The 17,780-nt window shown below is 33.9% G+C and overlaps 1 protein-coding gene across 1 annotated transcript; it reads left to right on the forward strand.

The window, feature by feature from the left end:
* The first annotated feature begins 1,981 nt into the window (after positions 1-1,981).
* LOC127748457 (uncharacterized) lies at positions 1,982-16,400 on the forward strand. Its single transcript, XM_052263010.1, has 5 exons — positions 1,982-2,179; positions 5,378-5,738; positions 7,812-7,924; positions 14,545-14,916; positions 16,303-16,400. Exons 1-5 carry the CDS (start codon positions 1,982-1,984, stop codon positions 16,336-16,338), a joined length of 1,080 nt encoding a protein of 359 aa, XP_052118970.1. The 3' UTR covers positions 16,339-16,400.
* Positions 16,401-17,780: the final 1,380 nt, after the last annotated feature.

A 17,780-nucleotide genomic window follows, 5' to 3' on the forward strand; every position in this document is an offset into this window, starting at 1 on the left:
TGAAAAAGTGCACTATAAAATGTATTCATTTGTATTTTCTTTTTTTAATTTTTAATATATCTTAATCTTATATGAAACACTTTATCTTAATTTTTTTTACAAAATTAAATTTTGAATTATTATAAAGTGTATAATTAAAAGAATAAATTAAAAAATAATAGAGTAATCTAAAATATAAATAATATTTTTATACTAAATGTTAAAATTTTTCAATAAACATTTAAAATTCGTTTGAAAACTGATGCACTTTCAAACAGAATTTATAAATGATGTTATTTTCATCCCAAATTTGTGGGAAAAAAATTTTAGCTATTTCGAAGGGTTAGCTATAGTAAAAGCATTTAAGACTAATTATAGATAAATTTGGGATATAATTAACATTTTTCAAAATGCGTCCCAAATCCGTCTGAAGTTATTGCGCATATTAAGATGGAATACGGACGAATTATAGTTTTTGTCCAAAATGTGTTGCTAATCTGTATTAAAATTTTAGTGCCATCCAAAAAAATTTTGGCGCCAAAATTTGGGACAAAATTTAGACAAATTTAGGATAGAATATATTATTCCAATATCTCAACTAAAAATTGTTCAACATTTGTCTCAAATTTGTCCGAATTTTGTTTGGAATTTTCGTCCGAAAAAACCTTATTTCTAGTAGTGCATCTAACAACTGACACTTTGACTTCAATTTAAAATTTTACTTATATGAGCTTGACAGTACATTTTGTGAATTTGGATTGAAATTACTTAAGAGAATACTTAATTTTTGTCAAGTGACTTCAATTTAAAATTTTACTTATATGAGCTTGACAGTACATTTTGTGAATTTGGATTGAAATTACTTAAGAGAATACTTAATTTTTGTCAAGTGACAAGTCATTTAGGAGAGGTCATAGGAGCGACGATTGAATCTTGTTTAAATAATTGAAATTTGAATCGGATATTTAATGTGACAGTTGATAATGCATCATCTAATAATGTTGCAATTAAATATCTGAAGTAGCAATTAAGTTCTTGGAATAGCATTTTTTTTAATGGTGAATTTATTCACATGGGATGTTGTGCAAATATTCTAAACTTAATTGTCAAAGAAGGATTAAAAGAGATTGATGAATCAGTCATAAGGATTCGTAGTACAGTAAAATATGCCAGATCTTCCTCATTTAGAGCCACTAGGTTTCAAAAGTGTGTTAAACTAGAAAAAAATTCAATATAAAGGCTTGCCTTGTATGAATGTTGTGACTAGGTGAAACTCTACCTTTCAAATGTTAGAGATAGATTTGAAGCACCGTAAAGTACTTGAGTTACTTGCATTGAAAGACAACACATATACACAAGAGTTACGTAGAGGAAAAGGGAGAGGTGTGCCTTTTGATTTAGACTGGGAGTATGATGAGTCAATTGTACCATTTTTGTGAGTGTTCAGTGATGCCACTGTATTCTGCTACCTTATATGTTACCAGTGATATGTATGTGAAAGAAGTGCTTGTAATTAGATGATGTATTCTTCATTCCTGTGATCATTCTGTTGATTCGGTACTTTGTCAATGGTGGAAAAGATGAGGGTTAAGTATAAGAAGTACTAGGGTAATCCTGATTTGGTGAATATATTGTTATTGGTTGTTGTCATACTTAACCCAATGCAAAAAATTGAGTATGTCAATTAATTTTTGGATTACTTATTTGGAGAAAAAAAGGGGGACAAATTGAAGTCAAAGTTTTCTAAGTACATAAAGTTACTTTATCAGCAATACCAAGGTTATGAGGAAGCAAGTGAAGCTGATACGCAAGATGTTCAAGATAGCAAAATTAATACCGATGTTCATGGCATAGGATTTTTCTACATGCAACAGGTCGTAAAACAAATACAATTTCTGAACTTTATAGATATTTACAAGAAGAATGCGAGCTGTACTCTCACAAGTTCGATATCCTAAATTGGTAGAAGATCAACTCAACTTGTTTTCCAATTCTTGAAAATATGGCTTGCGAGATATTGGTTATACCTGTTTCTATGGTAGCTTCAAAGTCTGCATTTAGTATTGGAAGAAGAGTTCTCGATCTATACTGTAATTCCTTGACACTTAGAATGGTGGAGGTCTTAGTGTGCACAGGAGATTGGTTGAAGGAATATGTTTTCTTAGCTTTAGATGGTGATGATAGTGAAGTTCTTCAACAAGTTGATCAAGATATAAAATTTTATTCATATTATTTTATTTTATTTTATTTTATTTTTATATTTTTGTGTTTTTGGCTATTTTTCTCCTTTGCTTTGATAATTTTTTTGTTTTTCTTGGCTGATATATTTTTTTCTAATGATGGTGCTTATTCTATGGTTGTATCTATTGATCATCTTGGTGATGACTAGGTATGCTTTAATATATTTTGTTATTTGCAGATATATTTATCTTATTTGCTAGTGATCTAACCAACATAATTAATTCTTGATCTGTAGGAAAAATACGAATTTGAGTTTTTGGAGGCATTTTTGTTTCTTCGAGTAGCTTGTTTGAGAAACAAAAGATAGGGAATGCTTCTAAATTGTATTGCTTTCTTTTTGTGTGTTTATTGAAGAAGAACTTCTACACTTTTTATTTTCTAACCTTGAAGTGTTATTGCAAGGTGTTTAAACTTTAAACTTGGATAGTCTATGAAGTACGAGTATGCTAACATTTGTTGAACTAGTATAATTGTTATATGGATTAATTATTGTCGTTAGATTTATAAAGAACTAAAATTGAGGTGTAATGAGCCTATAAAAAGACTTTAATATTAATTTTACCTTTTTAGAAAAATATTAAATTTCAAAATTTACAACAAAAAATCAATTTTAAAACTAGATTTTTAACAGAAAAAATATGATTTGGAAATTGAATTTCTAAAACCTGGTTTTTTAATTAAAAAATCTAGTTTAAAACAAGATTTTTAGAAAAATTGGATTTAAAACCGAACTTTTAAATTTAATTTTTAGATAATCGAATTTATAACCAGTTTGTAAGTAAAACTGAATTTAAAGTTCAAAACCAATTTGAAAACATTTTTTAATTTTCCAAACCGATTTAAAACCGATTTTTTTCTTTAATCTAGTTTCAATTTGATTTCAAAAACCATAAAACTGATTCTAAAGTGGATGTAATTTGAATTTTTAAAAATCCAAATCATGTCCACCCGTAAGTCCAAAATTTATTATTGCAGCCAATTTAAATATGAAAATTACAACTTTTAAAATCCTAATTAGCTCTTCTCTTCAAATTAATTCCTATATGGGACACTTCAACTGTCTTTGGAGCTCCATCAATAACCATGTTCCAAATGCCAACTTCCACAGCTTCTAGCTCAGCCTTTTCTCCATCTTTGGCCGTCAGTTGCACAATAATCGATAAAGGTTTGAGAATTTGAGGTCCAGCGCTCAACCATGGATGAGTAAGACATGGAGTCGTTATTGGCCTCTTGTCAGGGACAAAATCCAGTAATGGAATAATGAAGCTAGTCATGTCATTAGCTAATGCTCCACCAGTACTTTCTTGAGAGGCCAGAGCCGCAATTGACAAATTTGCCTCAAATCACCATATATATTGAAAAACTCATGTGAATAGTAACCACCTAATGCAATCTAAAGGAAAGATTGCTTTTAGCAGTTGGGAACAGATTAAATATTAAAACTTATTGACAAATTTAAAAATTAAATTCTAATTAAATTCTGCTATGTAGCTCAACCATAAATCACGATATAACTAAAGGTGTTTGACACTTGCAATAATTATAATAAAAATTATTCGTATGTGTGTGCATGATTGGTTGATGGTATAAATAACTTTACACTTATAGAATATCAAAATAAAAATATAAAATGAAATGCAATAAATCAACATATTGTTTCATTCTCTAATATCAGATGTCATTAAGAAAGAAAAATAGCCACCAACAAAAATCATGTATCACCACCTAATTTGTAGCTTGGCTTTGCATTGAATAAACATTACTCCTTAAAGATACTAAAATAAACGTCATATCGATCTAGCCTTTTTTGAGTAGCAAAGTTCATGCTCTAATCAGAACTATAAAATCATTTGAATTTTCTTGCATGCTTAACAGACACACTTAATCAGAATAAGGGGAGCTCTCAAACCTTCCTGCATACAAGAGGCAACCCATAATATTTTGTAAGTCATCCTTGTTGAGGGAAGCGAAAGGAGAAAGATAAACTAATCTTGACAAGTTTATCCTGGTTGGCAGAGATCCATGTCAGAGCAGGCTAGAGATTTCTAACCCTCATAGCTTCAAGAATCAGATGCATTTTTCTGAACTGCGACTGACTTTCGAGCCTCATTTATTATGCTCTATCTCCAAGATCAAATAAGCCTTAATAGTAAAAGTGGCTTGCAGTGATCTGATTCACAATGTGATTATCAAAATCAACGTTTCTGTAAGCCTTGATACGTTGGCGTTTAAATATTTTTGAAGGAGTTTTTGGTACTTGGAAAGACTTATGCTCAGTTCCTTCTGTGGTCCTTATAGTTGTTTAAGTACTATAATAGCATTAAACTTTGACTTAGATATGTGAGAACAGACTTTGAATCAATATAGGGGTTGAGGTGCTATTTGGTGACTAGATAGTTGCCAATGCCTACTGAATTTCACGCCCCACCTAGTCAACAACTTCTTGAGACATGGAAGAGGATAACTTTTGCTTCTTAGCTTCATAGTCAAATACATCTTTGATACCTCTCATTTCCATCCCTGCTCAAATCACACAATCTTATTCCACTACAAGAAAAAAGGTTTGTCGGCACACTTTTTTCTTGCCACGCTTTAAAAGTGTGTCCAAAAGTAGTCAATGGCCACGCTTTTGCGAGGGTGAACACTGATATGAGATTTAACCACGCTTTTTTACGCTACGCTTAAAAAGCGTGGCCATAGAGGAAATCGGCAGGCTTTTACGAGGGTGGTCACTTATTTAAAATTTGGTCACGCTTTTTTACTGCCACGCTTGAAAAGCGTGGCTATAAAGAGAAATCGGCACGTTTTTACAAGGGTTGTCGCTGATTAAAAATTTGGCCACTTTTTTTTGTCATACTTAAAAGACGTGGCCATAGAGGAAAACCGGCACGCTTGAAAAGCGTGACTATACCGTGTTTATTTTAGCGCCGAAAAAAAATGTGCCGATAGAATTTCCTCCCCTAAAATTTAGTTTCCACCTATTTTTCCCACACTTAACCTTTTTTTCCTAAGTTATCAAATTTTACCCTAAAATTGATAACAACAACACACACTAACTTTACGTTGTTACCAAATTCACTTTTAACTAAAAATGATAACAACAACACACTAACTAAAAATAATGAAACAGTAAAAATTCACTTTCAAACGCTAAAAGCTAAGGCGCCGTCAGCTTTATCTTCTCAAACCCAGCCTTGGCGTCGTTCATCCATCTTCATCACTGCCCTTCATCGCACCCAGCCTTCATTGCATTCATCTCCTTCATCGTTGTGTTAGCGAAGATCGCAACTCTTCGCACTCAAGGTCGAAACCCTTTGCGCTCAAGATCGCAACCCTTGCTGTTTTGCTTGTTGTCCTTCTCGCCGTTCTGGTCGCGGTTCTGCTCGCTTCTCTCTGTCGCAGTTCTGCTTGCTTCTCTGTCGTGGTTCTGCTCGCTTCACTGTCGCGGTTCTGCTCGCTTCTCTGTCGCAGTTCTGCTCGCTTCTCTGTTGCAGTTCTGCTCACCGTGCTGCTCGAAGGTTAGTGATTAGTTGTGCTCCATCTTCGTTTTTTTTAAAATGCTTCATTTAGAAATTAATCAAGAAAATGGGATGATTAATGGAATGTTTTCTGCTGTTAACTTTTTATTGAATTGATTAGTGATTAGCTCTTGCTGTGTTGTTGTTTTAATTTGTAAAATAGATGATTATTGAATGTTTTCTGCTGTTTTATTGATTAATGGTGACTCTTGCTATTTTAATTTGTAATCAAGAAAATTGGATGATTATTGAATAATGTTTTCAGCTGCTTTATTGAATTGATTAGTGGTTAGCGCTTGCTTTTTATTGAATGATTTCTACTATTTTCTGCTGTTTTAACTAATGTGCAATATTATAAAATAGCAAAATAGCGACTTTGATTCCACTTTTAAACAAAGCACAAGATATAATCCACCGCAACTCCAACCCGAAACACCCCTTAGGCTTGGGGTATTAATCTCTATCTCTTTTTTTTTTTTTAAATCATGGAAAGATGTGTAAAATACTATATAATGTTTCTCCTACTGAGTCAGTTCCTATATTCAGGTAATTTTCCTTCTTCTTCTTTTTTTTCTTTTTTTTATTTAGCTTCTTCAGTTAAGTTAAGTTCAGTTCTGTTCCGTTCTGTTCTGTTCTGACATTTGTTGCTTAAGTTTGAAGATATTGTTTGTTTGTTTCTTGATCCTCACTTCTGTTTCCCTTCTTTTTTTGGTTTAATGTATTCAGTTGCTTTCCTTTGCATACATTATCTTTTGAATATATTCTCTGCTCTCCTTTTAACTGAATGGTTCTATTTTAAGTTTTTTGAAACCACAAATTGCTTTGTCCTTCTTTGTCATTTTGTGTTCTTTCTAATTGAAATTTAGTTAACTAACTAAGCACCTTTTTCTCTTCTTGTTTAGTTCAAAATGGACGTCAGAAACTTTAAGGTCCCTTTTTATGTAGATTGTTGCTCCACTCATCACACCAAAATCTGCAACCATAACATAAAAATAATTACACTAAATTAAACCAAAAATAAAGATTTTAGCATGCTATATATATATATATATATATTTTACCCTTTCTCAAAATTTTGAATAACTGGATAATACAAGTCTTTTTATTTTTTTCAATTTCAATAATTTTAATTAATTTTTTCAGCTAGCACATGTGTGGTATAGTATTTAGTTTTATTCTTCCCTTGGAATAAACGATTTTTTTTAATTTTCTCTTGAAACAATGAAGAAGAAAGGACAAGAGAAACAAAGTGTAACTAGGCCTAGTTTTCTTTAATTCTTTGTAACAAGATGCAGGGGATAGGAAGTCAAATAGGCTCAAAAGTGAAACAAGTAAGATTAGAAGGCAGGTAGGAAATGAAAGCGGTGAGTGCTGACCGTAGCCAAGTAAGATTGAAGTCATGGAAGCCAAAATGGCACAAGCAAAAGCATACTTGTTCCTTTTAGGCTTCTTCTTGTGAGGATCGAAATCTGCAAGGTGGTTAGTGTTGTTGTTAGTTGCAGCTTCAACTGCTTTGGCCTCAGTCATTTTGACTAATTATTGCTTGCTATAGAGAAGAAGAAACGAAGAAAGAAAGATGGATGTGAAGTGTGTGTGTGTGTGTGTTAATGGTACATGTGTATGATTAATAATTAAAATGGCATGTGATGAGTTAGGTTTGTGAGGATGCTCTAGCTTGCTTATATAAACATCACCCCCTTGGACCATGGACGTATGGACTCACACACATTACTCATTTACTCTCTCTCTATGTATAGCCTCACAATCTTCTCTCTCTTTCGTCAACGTCATTTTCACTCTGCCTAAGGGGTGTTTTGGGTTGGAGTTGCGGTGGAATAATATCTTGTGCTTCGTCTAAGAGTGGAATCAGAGATTCTGCAGCTTCATTTATTCCTTTTTATACTATTTTAATATTTTTTTTAATTTACCTTTCATAAATCACTTGTCTCAGTAAATTATATATAATGTAGGGACTTATAGATTTAATTCTATTTGAATTAATTGCCATCTTCATTTTTGTTACAGCTTCTAATGATGTTTCATTAACAAGTTTAGGATCTGCTACCTTTACAGGGTTGAAGTGTCCAGCACCAATTGCAAATGGGGTTGCAGAATTACCAGTTTCATCAGTTAAACACTTAAAGGATTTCCTGTGTTGTCTGTTGTCCCAGCTGCAAAATAAAAAAGTATGTTAGTATGTTACTCTCTACATAATAGAGTTAGATAAAATTAAATATAGTGAAGGGTCACCTTGAGAATATTAGGGTCAATTACACTTGACCCCTTGCTAGAGAATGAGGCCACTGAGGGTGCTGGTTTGGTATTCATGACAGTTATTTCGGGTAGAATATATACCATTGGATTAGAAGAAGAATTGATGTAGTGAATGAGTTTTGAAACATTGTGATAGGACACTTGAGTGGAAGGAATGAAGTGAGCGTCACTTGATAGATCATTCCCAAGTAGTTCATTGTTTCCTAGGATGAAACCAACACCACCAGCTCTTTCAACTTCTAATTCCTTTCTTATTCTTCCTCCTTCCCCTCTCATGCACACAACTATCTTCCCTTTGGCCTTGTTACGATCAAGGCTGTTGTCCAAACAGAACCTGCATATATCATTACATAAAACTAGTATTTACTTTTTTCTACCTTTGTTTGCCATGTCATATACTAATCAATATATACAATAGCAAAATTGAAAACTCTGTGTTTGTATGCTTGAATTGAATCTTGTGTTTGCTTGGTTGCTACTGAATCTTATTAGTATTGATTTAAGTCTATTTTTTTTATTACAAGATTTTAGTAGTTGTCTTTTTGCTGCTGTTGCCGCTGCCATCTCTCTTGGTTTGCTTTTGCTGTAGTACTGCTGTTGCTGCTAGGGTATGGATTTAGTTTCTGCGGTGCTAGTTGACTATCTTTATTTTAGTTTAATTTTAAAAATTCTGACAGCTTCTTTAGAGGAAACTACGCTAATGAATGTTAAGTTGTTGTAACTTATTTGTTTTGTAATAGAACCTCTATCATTGGAGGTCATGTGATCGTGGTTCTCTATGTCCTAACCTCGTATAATTTGTTATTCATGTTATGTATACTACTTAATTTGTTATTCAAATTATGTATACTACTTAAGTGCTTTCTCGAGGCAATCACTTCAAGGATTTCTTTAAGAATTGCTAAAACTCAATTTTCTTTGATAGTTTTTGTTAGTTATCTTCAAAGTATTTTGGAGGTTGGGAAACATTGTCTCTTATTAGTTACATAGGAAGCTAGATTTGCAGTTAGTGAGACTAACGTTAATTAAGGACTTTAGAACAGGAACTTAGCTATCTATTTGAAATACATAGGTTTTCGATGGATGTCTCCAAGAATTGGATGGATACGTCCCGTCATTTGAAAGAATATCAACTCGTTGTAGAAAGGTTTTTAAATTTTGCTTAATCAGCGGGAATTCCTCAAGGGGAAGAAATTCAATGCCCATGTAAAAAGTGTTCTAATAGACTTTAGTTAAAGAGAGATGACGGGTATAACCATTTAATATGCCGTGGATTTGTAGAAGGTTATAGGCGGTGGTTTAATAATGGAGAATCACTTGTTGCTATGGATGTTGACAGTGACACAGACGGTGAATATAACTGTAATGATAACATTGATGAGCTGTTACGAGATAGATTCAGAGATACTACATAATTTGATGGACAAAATACAGGGCCCGACGAATATACAAAGGAATTTTATAAATTGGGGGACGAGGCAAGCCAAGAACTATACCCTGGGTGTAAAGGATTCACAAGATTATCTTTTACTATCCGTCTTTACCTCTTAAAATGCTTGCATGATTGGAGTAACGCGTCGTTCACTTCTCTCTTAGAATTATTAAAAAAAGGAATGTCATATTTGAATACCCCTACTTCTTTTGATAAAACCAAGAATATGATAAAGAATTTGGGTCTTGACTACCAAAAGTTCGATGCATGTCCTAATGACTCCATGTTGTATCAAAACGGGCATGAGAATGACGTATCGTGCCATGTCTGTAGATCATCCCGTTATGTTGAGCGTCCCGTTATGGTAGAGGATGATGTAACCTCATCAAGAAAGTCTCGTAAAGTTGCTATGAAAACTCTAAGGCATTTCCCTTTGATTCCTAGACTTCAAAGACTTTTCAAGTGCACAAGGACGGTTGAAGCTATGTCTTGGCATCATAATGAGCGTGATAAAAATGGCTCATTAAGGCATCTTGCTGATGGTGAATGGAAAGCATTTGACAGTCGACATGAAGATTTTGCGAAGGAGCCTCGTAATGTGAGACTAAGCTTAGCAAGCAACGGGTTCAATCCGTTTCGAATTTTGAACAGTATACATAGTACATGGCCTGTTGTTCTGATGGTGTACAATCTACCCCTTTGGATGAGAATGAAGCCTGGTTATCTTATGCTCTCTTTACCCATTCATAGACCACAATCACCGGGAAATGACATTGATGTCTTTCTTCAACCGCTTATTGAAGAATTAAAAGAACTGTGGGAGTCAGGTGTAGAAACATATGACTCTTCAAAAAACAAAACATTCAACATGAGAGCATGTCTTTTATGGACAATTAATGACTTCCCTGCGTATGCTATGTTATCTGGCTGGAGTACAAAGGGAAAACTGGCTTGTCCGTGTTTTAATGATGACACTTCTTCTATCTATTTGAAACATAGTCACAAGACTGTTTATATGGATCATCAAAGATTTTTACCCATGAGTCACCCGTGGAGGCATAACAAAAGATCTTTCAATGGAAAAACTAAACTTCGGTCTCCACCCCCGTTGTTAGAGGGAATAGCTGTATTTGACATATTGCATGAGCTAGATAACTCTTTTTGGAAGAAGCAAAAGAGATCAAAGAATGGGCTATCAAACTGGAAAAGGCGATCAATATTTTTCGAATTACCATATTGGAAGTACAACATGTTTAGACATAACCTTGATGTCATGCACATAGAAAAGAACATAGTTGATAGCATAATAGAAACTCTATTGGATATTCCCGGAAAGACAAAAGATCATGCAGCTGCTCGTTTTGACCTTGAAGACATGGGTATCAGGAAAAACCTTCAGTCGAAAGATACGAAGGATGAAAAAAAAACTATGTTAGAAAATGCATGCTTCTCAATGACTTCAGCAAAGAAAATAATCTTTTGTGGTGTGATGAAAGGGGCAAAATTACCAGACGGAAGTGCTTCCAACATCTCTCAATGTGTGCAACAAACAAAAGAAGATTCAGGTTACAAGACCCATGCTGCTCATTTCATGTTACATTACTTGTTGCAAGTACCAATCATGAGCATACTTCCTGACCATGTTGCCATCGCTCTAGTTCGATTATGCTCATTTATTCGCCGGGTATATCAGAAGGTAATTAGCCTAGCTGAGGTGGTAAACTTAGAAGCAGAGATTGTTGAGACATTATACCAGCTCGAGAGAATTTTTCATCCAAGCTTTTTTGACATAATGGTGCACTTACCTATTCATGTGGCAAATGAAGTGAGGTTAGGTAGTCCAGTTCAATATTGTTGGATGTACCCTGTTGAATGGTATATGTACACACTACAATTGTATGTTTGTAACAGAAATCATCCAGAGGGGTCCATTGCTAAAGGATATTTGGCTAACGAGTGTATAAACTTTTGCTCAAGATATTTGCATCAGGATGTTCAGACAAGATTCAATAGAATTCCTCGAAACAATGATGAGTGTGTTTCAGATGAGATGTGAAATCCCAGTTTGTTTCCAAACAAAGGATGTCCCTTGGGTGGAAAAATGGAAACTGTGTTCATCTTAGAAAAAAAATCAGAAGCAAAAGGGCATGCATACATCCTGAACAACTATGATAAGATCGAACTCTACATGAGGTATTTTGTTTGCTTTATTATCATCTGTTAGTTTGCAATTACAACATCGTACCTTACTAACAGATAAGAATATTTGATATTTTCAGAGAGCATGAGAGTCAAGTTAATGATAACAATCCACGCAGAACGAAGTGGGAGAAAGCCAAAGATCATAGTCAACAATTCTCAGAATGGTTTAAAATTTGTGCCATGAAAAAAGATGTGCTTGGTTGGGCAAAAAGGTTAGCTAGAGGTCCAAATAGAGTTGTGAAAATATTTTCAAGTTTTGTTTTCAACGGGTATAGGTTCCATACAAGGCACCGTGATGCGAGACGTAAAACCCAAAATAGTGGTGTCACATTAGAAGCATTGACTCCTAGTTTTGCTAGTGTGAAAGATAAGAACCCAATTGAAGCAAAAATAACCTACTATGGTAGAATAGTTGATATGTTTGAGTTAGATTATTATGGCCAATTTAAAGCAGTCCTATTTACGTGTGAGTGGCATACAGTTGCAAAAGACCACTTTGGTCTCTCATATGTGTATTTCTGTAAAAAATGCTACCAAGAAGAACTATTTGTGCTAGCATCTCAAGTAAACCAAAGCTTTTGTGTGCAAGACCCATATGTGAGTGACAAACACTATGTTATGAAAACAATTTCGAGAGATTTATTTAGAATAAGTGACGACTTTGAGTCTGAATCCCCCACAATATATGCAAGGGAGCCATGTGAACCTAAAATGATTCCAAGTCTTCCAAATGATAATGGTAAAGTTGATCTAGTGAGAAATGATCTATGAGCTACCATCATAGATATGGCTCCAAACTTGTTTGCCAAGCAACGTTGTGAGGAAGACGAGGAAAGTGAATATGATAAGTACATGGAGGATGTTGATTCCGATTCATCTTGACATGTGTTTATCTTTGCATTTTTTGGTAGTATTCTAAATGAATTACTTTTGTTGGTTGTTTTGCTTTTTTAGTTACTTGCTTGTGCTGATTATGTTTATTTAATTAATAGAATTACATTTTTTCTTCTTATTTCTTATGTGTGCAGAATGGAGAAAGGGGAGATCACTAAAAGAAAAAGAGTAATTACCTTAGGTCAAAAGAACATGAAACAGAAAAGTCCAAAAAAAAATTATTCTTTTGAGGTTATGCAAGTTAAGTCAAGTGCTGAAATGCTACAACAATATAATATTAAGAGAGAGAAGATCATGGCTGACAATAAGAAAGCTAGGTTGCAAGCTCAAGGCCCAAAAGATCCAACAAGAATATAACCCATCACAATAGTGGAAGATGCATTTGAAGAGCAAACTGGGGCTCCGAAGAAGAAAAAGAAGGTCCAACCAAACTCACTTTTTCAAGAATGTGAAGGTAATGGGAATAATTCAAAGGCTGCTGAAAAGAACCCCCAAAGTGGGAATGAGACAATGTTTCAAGCTGAAAGGAACTTAAAAACTAGGAATAAAAAAACTATTGAAGATGATACAATGGATCAAGATAATGCAAGTTCTAATGAGGAGGGAGAAGATACAAGTGAGTTGAGCATAGAATCAAACAAAAAAGGAATGAGTATTGACATGTATTTTAAGGTGCATAGGATTAATTTTGAGGACGAGGAAGATAAGGAAAATGAGAAAGATGAGCAAGATGCTGCAAATATTGAGGGTAGCGTAGGACAAGCTAGTATGAATGTACTTTTTCATATCTCTTTTATTGCCTAATTATAGCTTATATTACTTTTCAATTAGGTAGAGTTAAAATTCTGTTATTCTAATTGGACTTAGGCACTAAAAAGAAAACTCGTGGCAAGACCTTATGCGAAAAACTTCATGCCACTGATTATGATCGACGGGAGGTGGAGTTTTTACAGGGAAGCCTATTGATCCAACCAAGGAGGTCGTAGCTAACCTAGGCCAATTTTTGGGTTCAACAGTTAGAAATCCCCGTTTTGTGACTTTGCTATACACTAGTTGGCATGGTGTGCCTGATAATATCAAAGAGGACATGTGGGAGTACGCCAATGTATGCAAATATGCCTTTATGGACAGTTTATTTATTTGTTATGTTGTGCATGCTAACCTTTGGCATTCTAATGTATTGTGTTGCATAGCAAAAGTTCATTCTTCCAATAAGTTCAAAGCCGTGGGTCATACGGGGATTTTGTCTTGCATGGAAAAAATACAAGGGTGAAATTAAAAAAGAAGATTTTTTAAAGTACAACACAAAGAAAGAAATGATAAAGAACTAACCATTAGATATTCTTGAATTTTAGTTTCGCAAGTTAATTCGGTATTGGAGTCTTCCCGCTATCAAGGTAATGTTATGTCTTCTATTTCTTCTAGCTATCCTTGATTTTTTTTATTAGACTTGGCATTTCAAAAGAAGGTGATATGATTTTCAAAGAGAAAGAAAATGTGTCCATTAAGAATAATATCTCTTTTTCATGTTTATATTTAGGCTATGAGGAAAATATGTCCGTTAAGAATAATATCTCTTTTTCATGTTTATATTTAGGCTATGTCTGTTAAGAATACTGAAAATAGGTCAAAGCAAATATGTCCTTACCGAATGGGATCCACAAATTTTGCAATAGTGCGCAAGCAGCTGGTAACATAACTTATTTTTTTGTGATTTCTCCTTTATATCCATGTTATATTGTCTAGTTAGTATGCTTCATGTAAATTTTTCTCTTCATACTCTAGCGTGACTCTAAAGAGAACAATGAAGAGTCATCAAAGGCTGAAGTTTTCACAGCAACTCGCACAAGTAAAAATGAAAAAAATTGATGCTAAAACACAAACAATAATTGTGAGTTATTTTGTATTTGTATTTGGATTTGTACAATATAAATGCTAGATAGATTTGTATTTATATTAAGTTAATGTGACTTTGTATTTTTTTGTTGTTGTTACTTTTGGTAGAATGAACTTCAAAGCCATGTAGAGGCAGGGGAAAATCATGAGGATGCATTTGTAGCAGTTCTAGGAAAGGACCAACTAGGTCGAGTTCGTTGTTATGGGACTTCAGTTACAAGAAGCTCTCTTAGAAAGGATGAGGAGATTTGCCAAGTGAAGGTTGAATACAATGATAAGGTCTCATCATTAGAAAAGAAGATGGACGGTGTTTGTGGTCTATTAAATGTGATGTTGCACCAACTCAATCCTGAAATGAGTGATGAAGAGGTAGCAGCCTTAGTGCAAGCAACCCAAAATTCTCTTTTGGATGCCTCAAGTAGTAGACCAAGAAATACTCCTCACTCCTCTCGAGCAACTGTAATTCCACCAACTGATGATGTAAGTAACTGTCCTAACCTTGTATTATTGTCATTCCCTTGATTTAGATTATAGAATTTTATTTTTCATGTTGAATTTATGTTTATGGCTGAATATGTACTGTTGATTCATCCATTATGAGTTTACACTCTGCCAAAAGAACAACCTTGTTTAACCAGCTAACAAAACAAAAATAAATCATTGACATGGCCAAAAGTAACTAAGGGAGGTTCAGATTTGTATAAAATGATGCTGTCAAGGCTAGTGGGGGAGGAGTGGGTGGAGTTGGTGGTGGTGGTGTTGGGGATAAACGGGGCTGTAGCTGCTTCTTCGTTCGAGAAATCAAAGAATTACTCAACCATGAAATGCTCAGAACTAGGGGCATTATTGTCTTGCTGCTGCTCAAACAACTCTTGAGCTTCCATTGCCACAAATTTAACAATTCTTCTTTTCTTGTTTGTTTTTAAATCTAAGTCAGAAAGTGAGAGAAAAAAAAACACACTAATAGTTAGAACTTAGAAGGTTGATATGCCTTTGCAAAGGACCCATTGCTATGGACCCTAGCTTGTTACCTTATATTTAAATTTCATGGATTATATTATTTATCAATTATAATATTATTAGCAATTAAATACATGAGTACTACTATACATACATTGGAATGGGTACAAACGTAGCTTCCTCTTATTTATTTCTGAAGATCCGTAAAAAGACTTGCTATGGAGACACCAGTATTTAACCTTTGCTTTTTCAACTAGATTTAGCATTAATTTCTCCTTTGTTTAATTAAGCCTTTGCTAATCATGGAATCAAATCTGAACCCACGACCTATCATAGTAACTAAGGAAGGTTTACCAAATAGCTAATTACTCCCTAATTACTATATTTTATGTTTAGCTATGAGTGATTTTCTATGCTTTATCTTCTCATCTATTTGTTGGCCTTGGCAAGTTTCCTTCCTTATTTCTACTTTTAAGCTGAATATATACTGTTGATTGCTTAATTTGCTGCTTCGCATGAGTTTTTCTTTCAATTTTCGTGGATAAATAGAATGAAATAAGTATGTGTTCAATTCAATTTATTGCAGAAGATGATCTTTTATTTTTCTTAGTTTCTATTTAAATAAAGTATCTGTTGAATTAGGATATAGGTATGTTATCAATGGTGCTAGATAAAAAAGTGCCAAGGGGAGCATATATGGTTGTGACCTTGTATAGGGACTATTTCTTTTGTATTTGATATGTGTTTTTTGTTCTAATGGATGAATATACAATATTGCGGGACCTAATTAAAGTTGCCTTGCCATTTTCATGTTTAATCAATTTGGATTTGGAATTAGATTTGTTGGACTTAATTGAAGTCGCCTTTATAACATGCACTAACACAAGATTATTTAAAATTCTGCAGGGCAATGATAAAAACAATGGAGCTCATAATGGATGATCACACTACTCATGAAATTTGATATTTTGTAACTAAGTACATAAAAGAAGAAGATATGTGACACTTGTTGGAATTACAATTCTCATTTACTTGTTATGACTTTATGTTTTGGTACTTTATCATCAAAGCCTACTTTTGTGGTGACAAGTTTTATATGTATGCTTTTTTTATGGAGAAGTTTATATATTTGTTGGATTAGTTCAATATATATAATTTTATTTTTGTTTATGATTTTAAAATTATATATGAATTTTGCACGAAGTATTAGGAAGATTAATGAAAAAAAATGTGACCAAACTTATGGGCATGCTTAAAAAGGGTGGCTATATCTTAATTTTGGGCTCAACAAGCACGCTTAAAAAGTGTGGCCATAACTTGGCAACCAGCGCGCTTTGAAAGAGTACCCATATCCTCATCTATTGGCACGTTTTCTAAGCGTAGCCGTATCTTTTCGTATTTATAAATTATCACGCTTTTGGAGCATAGCCATATGTTTACCCTATTGGCACGCTTAAAAAGTGTAGCCATATCTTCTCCTATCGGCACGCTTTTAAAGAGTACCCAAAGCAAACAATCTGGGACGTTTTAAAAGTGTGGCGATATGTGCACTTTTCGGTATGTCTTTTAAGCGTACCTATAGGTTACGACCTATGTCCACGCTTTTTAAGCGTCGCGAGAGATGAAAGCGTGCCAACAAAAAAAGCGTGCCGATAGATCCACAAAAGTGTGGCGATAGAACAACCGGCACGCTGGCGGATGTGACCTTTTCAAAAGCGTGCCGATAGCTCAAAAAGTGTGGCGAAAAGCTATCGGCATGCTTTTTTGTACTTTTTGGCACGCTTTTAAAGCGTGGCAGAAAGGTTATTTTCTTATAGTGTTCGAACAATTCCTACATTGATAATGAGCTCTAGCTACCACATTTAGAGACAATATACACAAACAGACTCCTTAACCAAACAAGTCAAACATGCTTTCTAATGAAATGGAATATACTCTTAACTTTTGAAATTTTCTTACAAGTTTGTGTAAGAGCTGGTACTTGCACTGACAGAGCGCGCGCACAAATAAAAAGAGGAATTCATCAAGATGATCTTACCTCGTACTTTATTGAACATAGAAAATGTAACAACTCGTATTTTTCTAAATTATATTTTATAAAAAATGATAATTTAGTTATTTTAGATTTTAAATTAGGAATAATTATTTGAATTTATTATGTTGATAAATCAAATTTTATATGTTTTCAGAATAATTTTTTGGTATTATAATCGATCCCAAATCATTGTTTTAACCTAAAGATTTTAAAAAATTGTTACACTACTAATACGCATTTTACTCTAATCCTAATCCTAAAGTCAGCCACACATACACACATACTAAGACACACGTAGCTTTCGTCTTTCTTCCCAGAAACACGCGTTCTTCTCTTCTTCCATAATGCA

This window comes from Arachis duranensis, chromosome 6 (assembly GCF_000817695.3).
Source record: "Arachis duranensis cultivar V14167 chromosome 6, aradu.V14167.gnm2.J7QH, whole genome shotgun sequence".
NCBI classification, from domain to species: Eukaryota; Viridiplantae; Streptophyta; class Magnoliopsida; order Fabales; family Fabaceae; genus Arachis; species Arachis duranensis.